The sequence below is a fragment of the Sorghum bicolor genome, chromosome 1 (assembly GCF_000003195.3).
Source record: "Sorghum bicolor cultivar BTx623 chromosome 1, Sorghum_bicolor_NCBIv3, whole genome shotgun sequence".
NCBI lineage: Eukaryota > Viridiplantae > Streptophyta > Magnoliopsida > Poales > Poaceae > Sorghum > Sorghum bicolor.
The window spans coordinates 58,962,066-58,972,926 of NC_012870.2; the positions used below are offsets into that span (position 1 = coordinate 58,962,066).

At 42.9% G+C, this 10,861-nt stretch overlaps 1 protein-coding gene across 1 annotated transcript; it reads right to left on the bottom strand.

The window, feature by feature from the left end:
* On the bottom strand, positions 340-5,652 carry LOC110431692 (branched-chain amino acid aminotransferase 2, chloroplastic-like). Its single transcript, XM_021451050.1, has 10 exons — positions 5,389-5,652; positions 5,059-5,147; positions 4,783-4,957; positions 4,475-4,651; positions 4,245-4,376; positions 3,867-3,965; positions 3,083-3,199; positions 2,257-2,352; positions 1,590-1,702; positions 340-742 (listed from the first exon to the last, which is right to left on the bottom strand). Exons 1-10 carry the CDS (start codon positions 5,494-5,496, stop codon positions 625-627), a joined length of 1,224 nt encoding a protein of 407 aa, XP_021306725.1. The 5' UTR covers positions 5,497-5,652; the 3' UTR covers positions 340-624.

Sequence of the window (10,861 nt, forward strand, 5' to 3'; positions counted from 1 at the left end):
AATCATAGACTAATTAGACTTGAAAGATTCATTTTGCAAAATACATGTAAACTATGCAATTAGTTATTTTTTAATATATATTTAATGCTCTATACATGTATCTAAATATTTGATGTGATAGGACGAAAAGTTTTTGAGAGAACTAAAACCCTACTCTTGCTTGACAAAATACTCCAGCTTCACTCGGCCTGCAACTGGTTCTTCCTTGCTCAATGGCTCTGCCCTCGAAAACTCAAATGCGAAACATTTTCGTTTGGCTGATAAGCCATGGCTAAAAATACTGTTCGCTGATTTGTTGTGAGAGAAAAATACTACCAAATGGCTGACAGATTTGGCAAATAATCTCAAACAAACAAGGCAGAGTCCACGATAAAACTAGAACTGTTCTTTGTTCAGAAAAGAAAGAAAATAACCAAACTAGTACTCGTCTCCGGCAGATGCTACAAAACTGAAGGGTACAGACGATGACTGTTTTATGGTTTATAAATAGACTATCTACGAAATATACAGCAGGACGCCATCGCATTAGACACTACAAAACTGTAACTGAAGAGGTACACATGATTGTGATCGTCTTAGATGAGGATCTTGCGAACTCATCTGTTGGTAATGATCCACGGTCAATTAATTCAGTTGCACAGTCCAGCCCATCCAGTCCTCGGTTTGACCCATCTGAAGACTCGTCAGTGAAGTGTACAGCTGCTGCGACACAACGCCAACACCTTGGTGGCCGTATTCCACTCTGCAAAGTGAACTCCCTTACATGTAAATTAAGTTGTAAGACCCATATGTATAAATGTTCAAGTGATTTGATCTTGCATAATGACACCAGTCTTCGTTTATTGGAGAGTTGGTATGTAAGGGGGCTTCAAAAAAAAGGTTTTGTTGTTCTGATAGCAAACAAAAGGGTATGTTGTATTGTTGGCATTCACAGTCATTTACACAGAATATAAACGGGATGAAAATATCTGCATATTGATTTGCCTAGACATCCAGGCATGTCCACGGTCCACAACACCACATGACTGACCTGAGGTCCTAGCTACACCTTGTTACCTAAGGCATGCCCCCAACACTGTACATCACCAGGGGCGAAGCTATATAGTTGGCAATGGGTGCGGCCGCACCCACGAAAATATGAAAAAACAGTGATTATGATCAAATTTTTACCATATATGCGCCCCTACAATAAAATCATATGCACCCACAGGCATAGCGCACCCCCCCCCTCAAATTTACTCTAGCTCCGCCACTGTACACCACAGGGCCTCCAAAACCATGTTTAAATGTTTAATAGTCACTGAGGACAATGCTGATGAAAGAAAATGACATTTTGCAATGAAGGCAGAAAGTGCACAGCAAAACAAGGTCGACAGATGCCAGTATACCAAACACTAACACAAATGATTATGAGAGTGAGAAATTAAGCAAGTAGCGCTTCAAATGGTCCATGGCTTGCCTCATGTATTCAAGGGGCAATGCATGATAATGATTGTTAGTTACCTTATGCAACAAACAAAATTAAGTTGATTTAAATGCATGTTTATTTCAATCAAAAACTGAATTCTCAAGCAAAGATAATGTTTCACCTTTTCCCTTGATATGTAATACTCCCAACAGGAGACACGACAACAGCGGTTCCTGTGCAGAATACTTCATCAGCATCAAGCAGTTCATCCACTGAAACAAGTCGCTCCTCAACCTTGCAACAGAAACAAAACATTATTAATATTACAACAAAAGTTTTATCTTATGCATTGACTTTTCGTCATGATTCCAGAAGAATGTCTTGCCACCTCCAACTGGGTCAACATCACCACCAAGGTCTAATTTCACTCATTTAATGATACAGCCCACATAAGTAAAAGAACAAATATATTCTTGGTAAAATAGTATGTAATATAGTACCCCTGTTATTCACAGTGCAAGGGGAAGAACAGTGAGATGCACTAACAAAAATGAATATAGAAAGGGAAAAAAATACTAGGGGCTCAGCCAATCAGCCTCCTGCCATATGAAATGGATCTGTGCAAACCATGAATCAAAACATGGTTGCTAGCTCCAACTCTAAAATGAGCCAGCCAACATGGTTAGAGGCTAGAGCCCACTTGCAAAACATGGATAGATGGACCTAGGCTCACTATTTCCTGTCCCAAACCCACCGCTAACTTATATAAACAAAGGCATTGAAGCTAATATAAGAAGGAACTAACCTCCTAGATGATTTCTCAGTTCATGGGAACGACAAGTAATTACCTGGAAGCCCTTACTCAAAGCAACATCAATTATACTTTTCCTTGTGATACCAGGTAATATTGTTCCTTTTACTGCCGGGGTAGAAATAACATTGCCCTGGTGCATAAGACGATAAATGGAATAAACACGTCTAAGTAACAGCTAATATGCATAAGGTAGCCCATTAATTTGCTGAACTAAAGGACCTTAAGCAAAAGTAGGCACAACATGTTCTATACGCTATACAAATGCAAATCAGCAGGAAAATCGAGAGAATTCAACAACAGGTCGTCCTTCAGTAGATGGTATAGCTCTGCAAGGTTCTAAGCTGTGAAGTGTGGCGCAACCTATTAGGTGACAATAGAGGTTGACCAGGTAGCAGTGGCACTATATCCTATTGAACAGTCATGCAAAAATCTGGCAAAGAACCTTCTATCTTTGTGTATAAAATAGTCCTGACCTGTAGGCCAACCTACAAATCAATGTGTTACGGACATGCTTCTGGTTTCCATTAGGTGACTAGCCACAAAAGATTTATGCATGATACGAGGTTAAATTTTCAGTCACAAAGATTTACTCTACATAGAAGGCCTGACACGAAAAATCTCTTATCCTACTTCACTGAAAGGCCTGTCAACTAACTACTCATAGAAGACAGGCCACATGACAGGCTTAATGTTTCAAGACAGATGTGATTCACCTAACATTGCAGGCATGAATTAGGGCAAAATGAGAAAAAAATGAATTGAATAGGTTAACAAGCTTGGCTGATTACTTGTAACTTAAAATTATTGGACCTGCTAAAACCAAGATTCAAGCCAAAATAAAAAGGTGTTAGGAGTTTTACCTTGACAACAAAAATATTACATGAAGAAACTTCTTCAAGGTACTTCTTGTGAACAGCATCCAAGTAGAGGACATCAGAATAGCCCTTTTCCTTTGCAATTTTCTGTGCCATCAACACCTATGCAACGACAAGAACACATGACGACAATCAAGAAGACTATACTGCTTAAAATCTTTGTGTATACAATATCAAATGTCTGCCACAGAATAATAGCAAGAAGCAATAGTTAATAATAGATAGCGACCAATCATGACTCATGAGACTGACTGGAATGTCAGGACATACACCATCACATCTAAGATATTTATCTAAATGACAAAAAGGCACAAAAACTATAGAATTTTATGGTGAAATCTGATGTTCCAGTATAATTAACGGGAAAAAAAGAATGCTCCTTGAATGTTGATAACAAAATACTGCAAAGGAAATACTTGGGTTTTAAACGTCATTACGCATGAATTGCTTATTATGTAGGAAACAAACTTATACAGCACTACATTTTTAGGAAATCTCCATGACACTGTTCCATTCCATTTTTACCATATGCTTAGCTTCAAGTTTTGTCATTTCATAGCAAGGTACAGATGGTGTATTCTTAAGAATTGTATGCCACATTATATTCAATTACCTTTGTTGTTGTTTTTTTGGCAATTTGAATATTTGAAGCTAAAAAGTAACTACATTAGTATGTAATAGGCGACAGCAGTATCAGGGAGCAAGGTTGCGGAAATAACAGTGGTGTAGCTTCAATAACTTGCGCAGCAAAGTAGAATAGATAAATTACCGAAGCATAATTTCCTATGGTCTTCACACCTCCAGTACCACCAGGAGTAGCACGATGGAACTTGTCTTCAACTATCAAATTTATCGGTGCTAAACCTTCCTGCAGACACCAGTGAATGTATTCAACAAATAATCTTTAGCTTAATGCATCAACATTCAACAATTCGATAGGTTGGTTTATCATAACCAATAACAGTACAACAATAACAATAATTCTAGTTGCAGGCTTGAAGCATAACTTTAATTCCACAGCAGAATGCCATGGGGCACATAGCACATGATTCATAAAAACACATCAGTATATAATCTAATGATTATTTATTTAAACAAGTATTTTACAAAAATAGTGGAAGCTGAATTTTAAATAAAAAGTACCAACCTTAAAGTAGTTCCCAACAGGAGAGACAAATATAATGAATGTATACTCAGGAGCAGGTGCAAGACCAAGAACAGTACCGCTTCCCATAAGTAAGGGCCTAATATACAAAGAACCTTTACCAGTAGGAGGAATCTGGACGCATAAGATATTTGATAACCAATTAAACCATGATCATAAGTAATGGGTAGAGCACTACAAAAGTACCCTAACTTTGTATACAGTGAACTTACCCATCTCTTATTTGCTAGAACGGTTTGTTTTACTGCATCAATAAACTGTTCGACAGAAGGTGCAGGCATGCACATCCTCTCAGCACCTGTTTGCATCCTCTGAGCATTTTCCTCTGGGCGAAATAATAGGATGGATCCATCAGTTTTCCTATACGCCTTTAGGCCCTCAAACAATCCCTATAAATCAGACTCAAAATCATTTCACCGCAAACAATAGAGTATTTTATGCCTTAAAAAATATTCTGTTTTCAATTAATCTGATCTACCACAGAATATATGAAGCAAAGAGATCTATATATCCTACTAACCTGTCCATAATTTAGGACTCCAGAAGATGGACTCAGCGCTATAGGTCCAAAAGGCACCAGTTCACCCTCAGAAAAGTTCCCATCCGTCCCGCACTTTGCAATATACATATAATCAGTTTGCACAATTCCAAAACCCAGGTTCTCCCAGTCCAAATCAACTGTTTCAGTTGTCTGCCTGCTATGCAGTAAGTGCCATGACATCAGAAGATCATAACTACATCGAGGACATGAACACAATCGTGGACAATTTGGTGCAAGAAAATATCAATGACATACGTGTAGCTGCTTGCTAAAGAAGCTCTGCATGCCCTTACAGGTCCAGCCTTTAGTGGGAGTGACGAGATCGAATAAAGACGATTCTGAATCTGCACGAGCAAAAAAGCACTGACGCTTAGATTATTAAACGCATGGGCATAAAAATACTGACTACTTCGTTGATTTTAACACCTCGGATTCCCCTCGTACCCAAAATTCCTCACCTCTCACTCCCGATCAACCACCTCACCAGATTCCACGCATCCACATCAAAAAGGCGTCTCACACACACACACACACACACACACAAAAAAAAAGGCAAACACAACGCTAACAGCAGTACAGCAGGACCTGAATACACGACGCCGGTGGCGGCGGCGAGAGGAGGAGCCAGGTCGGCCGTGCGACGAGCGGCGCGGCGGCGAGGACGGCGCCGTGAGAGGCGACGCCGAATTCCATTTCGCGCAAACTGCAAAGCTACGCCGTGCGGGTCGTGAGGGGGTTGTTCAGCAGGGTCTAGGGTTCCCTGCGGCAGCGGGAGCGGCGGCGGCAGAAGTGCAGAACAGGTGGGCAGTGGAGGAAGGAGACGATGTCCCAAATCGGACTGGAATTGCACGGGGAAAATGGGTGGTTGCGCGGATAATGATCGGTGGGGGGTTTTTTTTTTTTTGAGGGAAAATGATCTGTACTATATGACGTGTCGCTGCGTAGGTTGCCGATTAATGGGGCCCGTAATTGCTCGGACCGAGAAGTCAGTGGATGAGAGGCGTCAAACCGCCAAGTAATCCACACCAAGGCTCTTCTCAAAAAAGAAAAAAAAAAAAGAGGTAATCCAGCAGGCCAAAAGGTTTTATCCACATGGTTTTCTGGCAAATGTGCCCACCAGCCTTTCGGTTTCTCGTTCGTCAGCTCGTGGCTGCGGTGGCTTGGGACTGAGCCATCCAACCTTTAACCATGGTTCATGGAAGTCGTTGTTAGTTTGTTAACTATTACACACATGGACAGCGGCCTCCGGTCTCCGGCGGCTCTTGCTCCACTCGTAGTGCTCTTGCTATCGTCACGTTGGAATTGCAAAAGGAAAAGACAACATGGATGTCGTTGTTAGGCCTTGTTTAGATGCAAAAAGTTTTTGAATTTTGACACTGTAGTATTTTCGTTTTTATTTGACAAACATTGTCTAATTATAGAGTAACTAGGCTTAAAAAATTCGTCTCGTGATTTACAGATAAACTGTGCAATTAGTTATTCTTTTTATCTATATTTAATACTTCATGCATGTGCCGCAAGATTCGATGTGACGAGGAATCTTATAAAGTTTTGGGTTTTTGATTGTATCTAAACAAGGCCTTAGTTTGTTAATCTTAACACATGAACATCGGCCTCCGCGCGGCTTCACTCGTAGCACTCTTGCTATTGTCACGTTAGAATTGTAGTTTAGGATTTATATAACTCATAAACACTTAAAAATAACTTTTAAGAAAGTATTAGCCTATAGCAAAGGAAGCTAAGCATGTGTTTGGTTCGAGGACAAGATAAGATGGGTTAGATTTATCCATAATTTTAGCACAGAACTAACCCGCTTATGTATTTAGTTGAAGGGATAAGTTATCATACTTTTTTGTTAGCACTAACGTTCTCTTTTCTCGACCAAGCCTTATCTCTCCTGTCTGCGTTGGCAGAAGCAGGACACATCTCCCAATCGTTCCATTGTGCATCTTCTCCTCTGGCGGCGACCCATGCTAATGGTAAACACCTCGGATTGCCCACGCCATTGGTCCATAAATTGGCCTTGCCCATCCACACAACCCTAAAAACGCTACCCGTCCATCTATCGCCACCCTGGCGTCGCCCATTCATTTGAAAAAGAAAATAGTGCCTATTTGGTGCGGCTCCCACAAGGCTCCAGCTGCATCTCTGGCAGCAAAGCCACACCAGACAATGCAAGACGGAGGAGTGCTTGTAACATCCTAGATTTTTACGTAAACCAAAAATACGAGATTTTTAAAATTTTTTCTGTAATCGTGTGAGGCATATAGTTTTTATGTCTAGCTCGATCCTAATTCGCTAACAAATCGTGGCATACATGTTGATTTGTTTATAGGAGAGTGCCCCTGTTCGTGAGTCGGTTTGGAGTTTAGTCTTGTTTAGGGTTTTGAGTTTCTTTTGGAGTGCACAAATCCGTAGCAAGGTCTTCCCGAATTTTCGTTGAGCCTATCTCCCAAGCAAAGTAGATCCCTTCTCGACTTCTTTGAATTCTTTCCAAACTCTCCTCGAAGTTCCCTTCAAAAACCTCCTCCCTCTTTGGTCTAATCTCAAACCTTCCGTCGAATCCCATCTCAATCTCTTTTCGAGTCCCTTCTCAAATTTCATTAGCTCGCAGGAGGAAGAATTTCTTTTCCCTTTCTCTCCCAATCATTTTAGCAAATAGGAAAGAATCTTCATCTCATTTGCTCCCAAACAAGAAAATGGAAAACCTTTTCTCCTCTCTTGGGCTAGACTTCCCTCTTATTTTTCTTTCTCTCCTTTCTTCCCCACGTGCAGGCCCATGAAAGCCTCCTAGCGCCTTCGAGCCGGTTAGGGAAAATGGTAGAGCGTTCGATCATTTCAATCGTGGGTTCGTCCCGCCGTGATCGCGATGCCGAGCGTAACTCATTCCCTGTGTTTAGTTGACTTTGTTGCGCTACGGTCGTTAGCTCTTGTTCCCGTCCCTCGGACGTGGTCATCGTGGACTCGATGTTGTTATCGACGCGGTTCTTACCCGCACCTTCGAGTTCTCTGTGATCTAGTCTAGTGGGATACAGATTAGGAGCAACCCTTGTAGAACAGTCGGAAGCCAACTCGTTAGGTGAAGCTCATGGTCGCGAGACGCCTCGCCATGGCCATCGAGCCTATCCTATTTTTCTCGCATGTTTATCTTATCTGTCTCGTATGCTTATGCCACCTAGACCCGGGCATTTCCCTAGTTCCCGCGATGACAACCGCATCGCCTGGAACTATAGGAATGACCCTGTGCTGATTCAGAAGCACCTAGGTCGTGAAGTGTTATGAGTTGGTGTAGAATGTGGGCTCGTATCTCTTTTTCACCAACTGTCATTTGTTCCATGGCGAGTTGGTTGAAAGAGTGTGATTTCGTTCTTCTTCTCTCTTGTTCTCAATCCCCGTCGATCCAGTAAGATGGGGGTTGAGCCCTTTTTGTTTGTTTGGTGTTTTGTTTCCAATCACGAGATTCCCGCCATTGCTATGGCGAGCGGATCAAAGGAAGGTGAATCCCATGTCTTTTCCCGTCTCTTTGGTTCTTCGTGTTTAAACTCTTGTATGCTTGTACCTATTCAACCGTAGCATTTCTTTGGTTCTCGTGGTGACAGCCGCACCGCTAAGAACCCTAGTGATGTCTTAGTGCATTTAGTGCACCAAGGTTGTGGTACCCTACAAGTAGTTTGAGCACTCGTGTTCTTTGTGTGTCACTCTTTCTAATTCCCCGTCTCTTACCATGGCGAGTGGATGGGAAGAAGTAGACCACTCCCCTTTTCTTTTCTCTTTGTTCCACCCTCTCTTAGCTCCCAACAATTATAATGGCGTACGAGTTAAGAGAGACTGGAACTTCTCGTGCTCGTAGTCTTTTCGGTTCCCATCGATCTCTATGACACTTGGATCAGAAGACCATAAGCCGTGGTGTTTACTTAGAATAAGTTAGGGTCTACGCCTTTGTTATTAAAGTCGTATAGGTTGACATGATCAACCCGGGAAGTACTGGCTAGGCTAAGACTCTGACTTGTACTTAGTGAACAGCCATTCCCATTTCTTTTAGCCCAGGGGTCGGACATCCGCCGAGAGGGCTAAGCCATTTTCCTTCCGGTGCTCTTTTAGTGTAGTTGTTCTTCAGTGTTCTATCGCCTCCTTTCGTAGTCTTTCTAGGTCTAGTAGTCAAATTGTTTCGCCTTGTTTGTCGCTTACGAGGTAGTCGCCTTGGGGTTAGCGTTGATCGGATCAGGACCGGTTGGAGGAAGGACATGCAGATGGAATAAGGACCTCGGATGAGTACAACTACAAGTGAATTGAGGATCTTGGAAATGTCACTCAACAGGTGCCACATCCCACCTAACCTCGTAGAATCCTATTAGACATGCAATAATGTAGATGCTAGTGCTTTACTTTTATGCAAATGAACTGAGATAGGTTGCATGATAGAAATGCTTGTGAGCCATTGCCTTGTTGCAACCTATAACCCTTGCACACCCGCTGTTAGGTTAGATGCTTGCATACTACTTGCTACTGCTTCTACTACGCATTATATCTGTGATGTGATGCAATGTGGGAGATTGGATGTGAGTGGATAAGGCACGAGGTGCCAATAACTGGATAATGAGATGGTAATGGATTTGGGGAGATCTTGGCGTGTGTCTTGGGTGTGTGGCGAGGGTTGAGTCAACCGAGCAGGATCTACGACGAGTCTTGGGACAAGTCTTGCCGGAGGACGCTACCTGGGCGTTCTCCATGAGAGATACCTGTGGTGGGTACATGTGACAGGGAGAGGTCTCGGAGTGGAGTGTCTTCGTGGGACGAAGCACCGAGATGGGAGGTGCTGTTCAGCACGGGGTAATCGGATGTCCCGTTGAGCGGGGCATCGGTTGATCCTTTGTGAAGATGTCTTGTTTGGTCACCCTAAGGACTGATATGTTCTGTGGACCGGGTCTTAGGAAACCTTGCACCCCACTCGCTTTCATGGGAGGGAGACGGATGTACGACCAGCTAGGGCGGTGCCACTACTACTAGGTTGTCAGCGGATAGTGTAGGGAGGTACGGGCATGAGGACCCACACCCTCCTAAGACAGCGTAGTGACCTTGGGGGCCCGGTACTACGCCTCACAGTCTCAGCATGCCGGTGGTACTCCGGTATGGCCCCAGTTCTGAGTGGTAGGGTGGCATCGTATTTAGCTGGGAGGCAGCCCGGAATCAGCCTAGACGAGGGCCTTCGTCGATGATGGTGATCTTGTGGTTAGTGCAAACCTCTGCAGAGTTTTGGTTGATCGATCGATACATATGCCGATTCGTCGGCTATGGACCTTTCCTAAGTACAGCTTCACTTGACTAGTGAGAGGAGTCCTTTCTACCTTCCCCTGGGTTTGTGTTGGATCCGGCGTTGGCCGTTGAGGCAAGGCACGAGCGGGAGTCGTACTTGCCGCCTAGAGAGTGAGAGTGTGGTGAGATGTGTGTGATGGGATGGATGGTTGAATATGTGGAAGAAATGGATTAAAACTTGATGAAATTATTATTATTAAATACTGACAAACTTGCATAGGAAAAACTACAGCCATACATATAGGCCTCTTGATCTACCCTTTGCATTCCACTTACCACAAAGCTTACGCAAAAGCATAGGGTGGGAGCCAGTGGCCAGTACAAATCGTACTGAAAATTGTTTAGCAGGTTTTGAACGTGGCCTATGAGGATAACTACGAGGAATATGAGGATTAGGTGGTCTCGTTCCTGCGCTCAAGTTTGGTTCGGAGATGAAGGCTACGCCCGCTGATAAACAACGCCGACTCTGATGATTGCCCGTGAATGAGGAGCCTTCACCGCTGACGCGCCACATCGACTCTGATAAAGACCCGTGTGTGTTTCCGCTAGAAAAACGATGTAATAGGCTTGTTAACCAAGAGTTGTAAAGCATATGTGATGTAATCTTGTTTTTCACGATGTATGACTATGATAACAGCTGATATATGATAATGTGATGTTTCAATTTCTGAATTATCACATTATAATTCGAATTTGTGGATTTTCCCCTTTGTGGAAAAATCTAGGTCGTTTCAGTGCTTCTAGC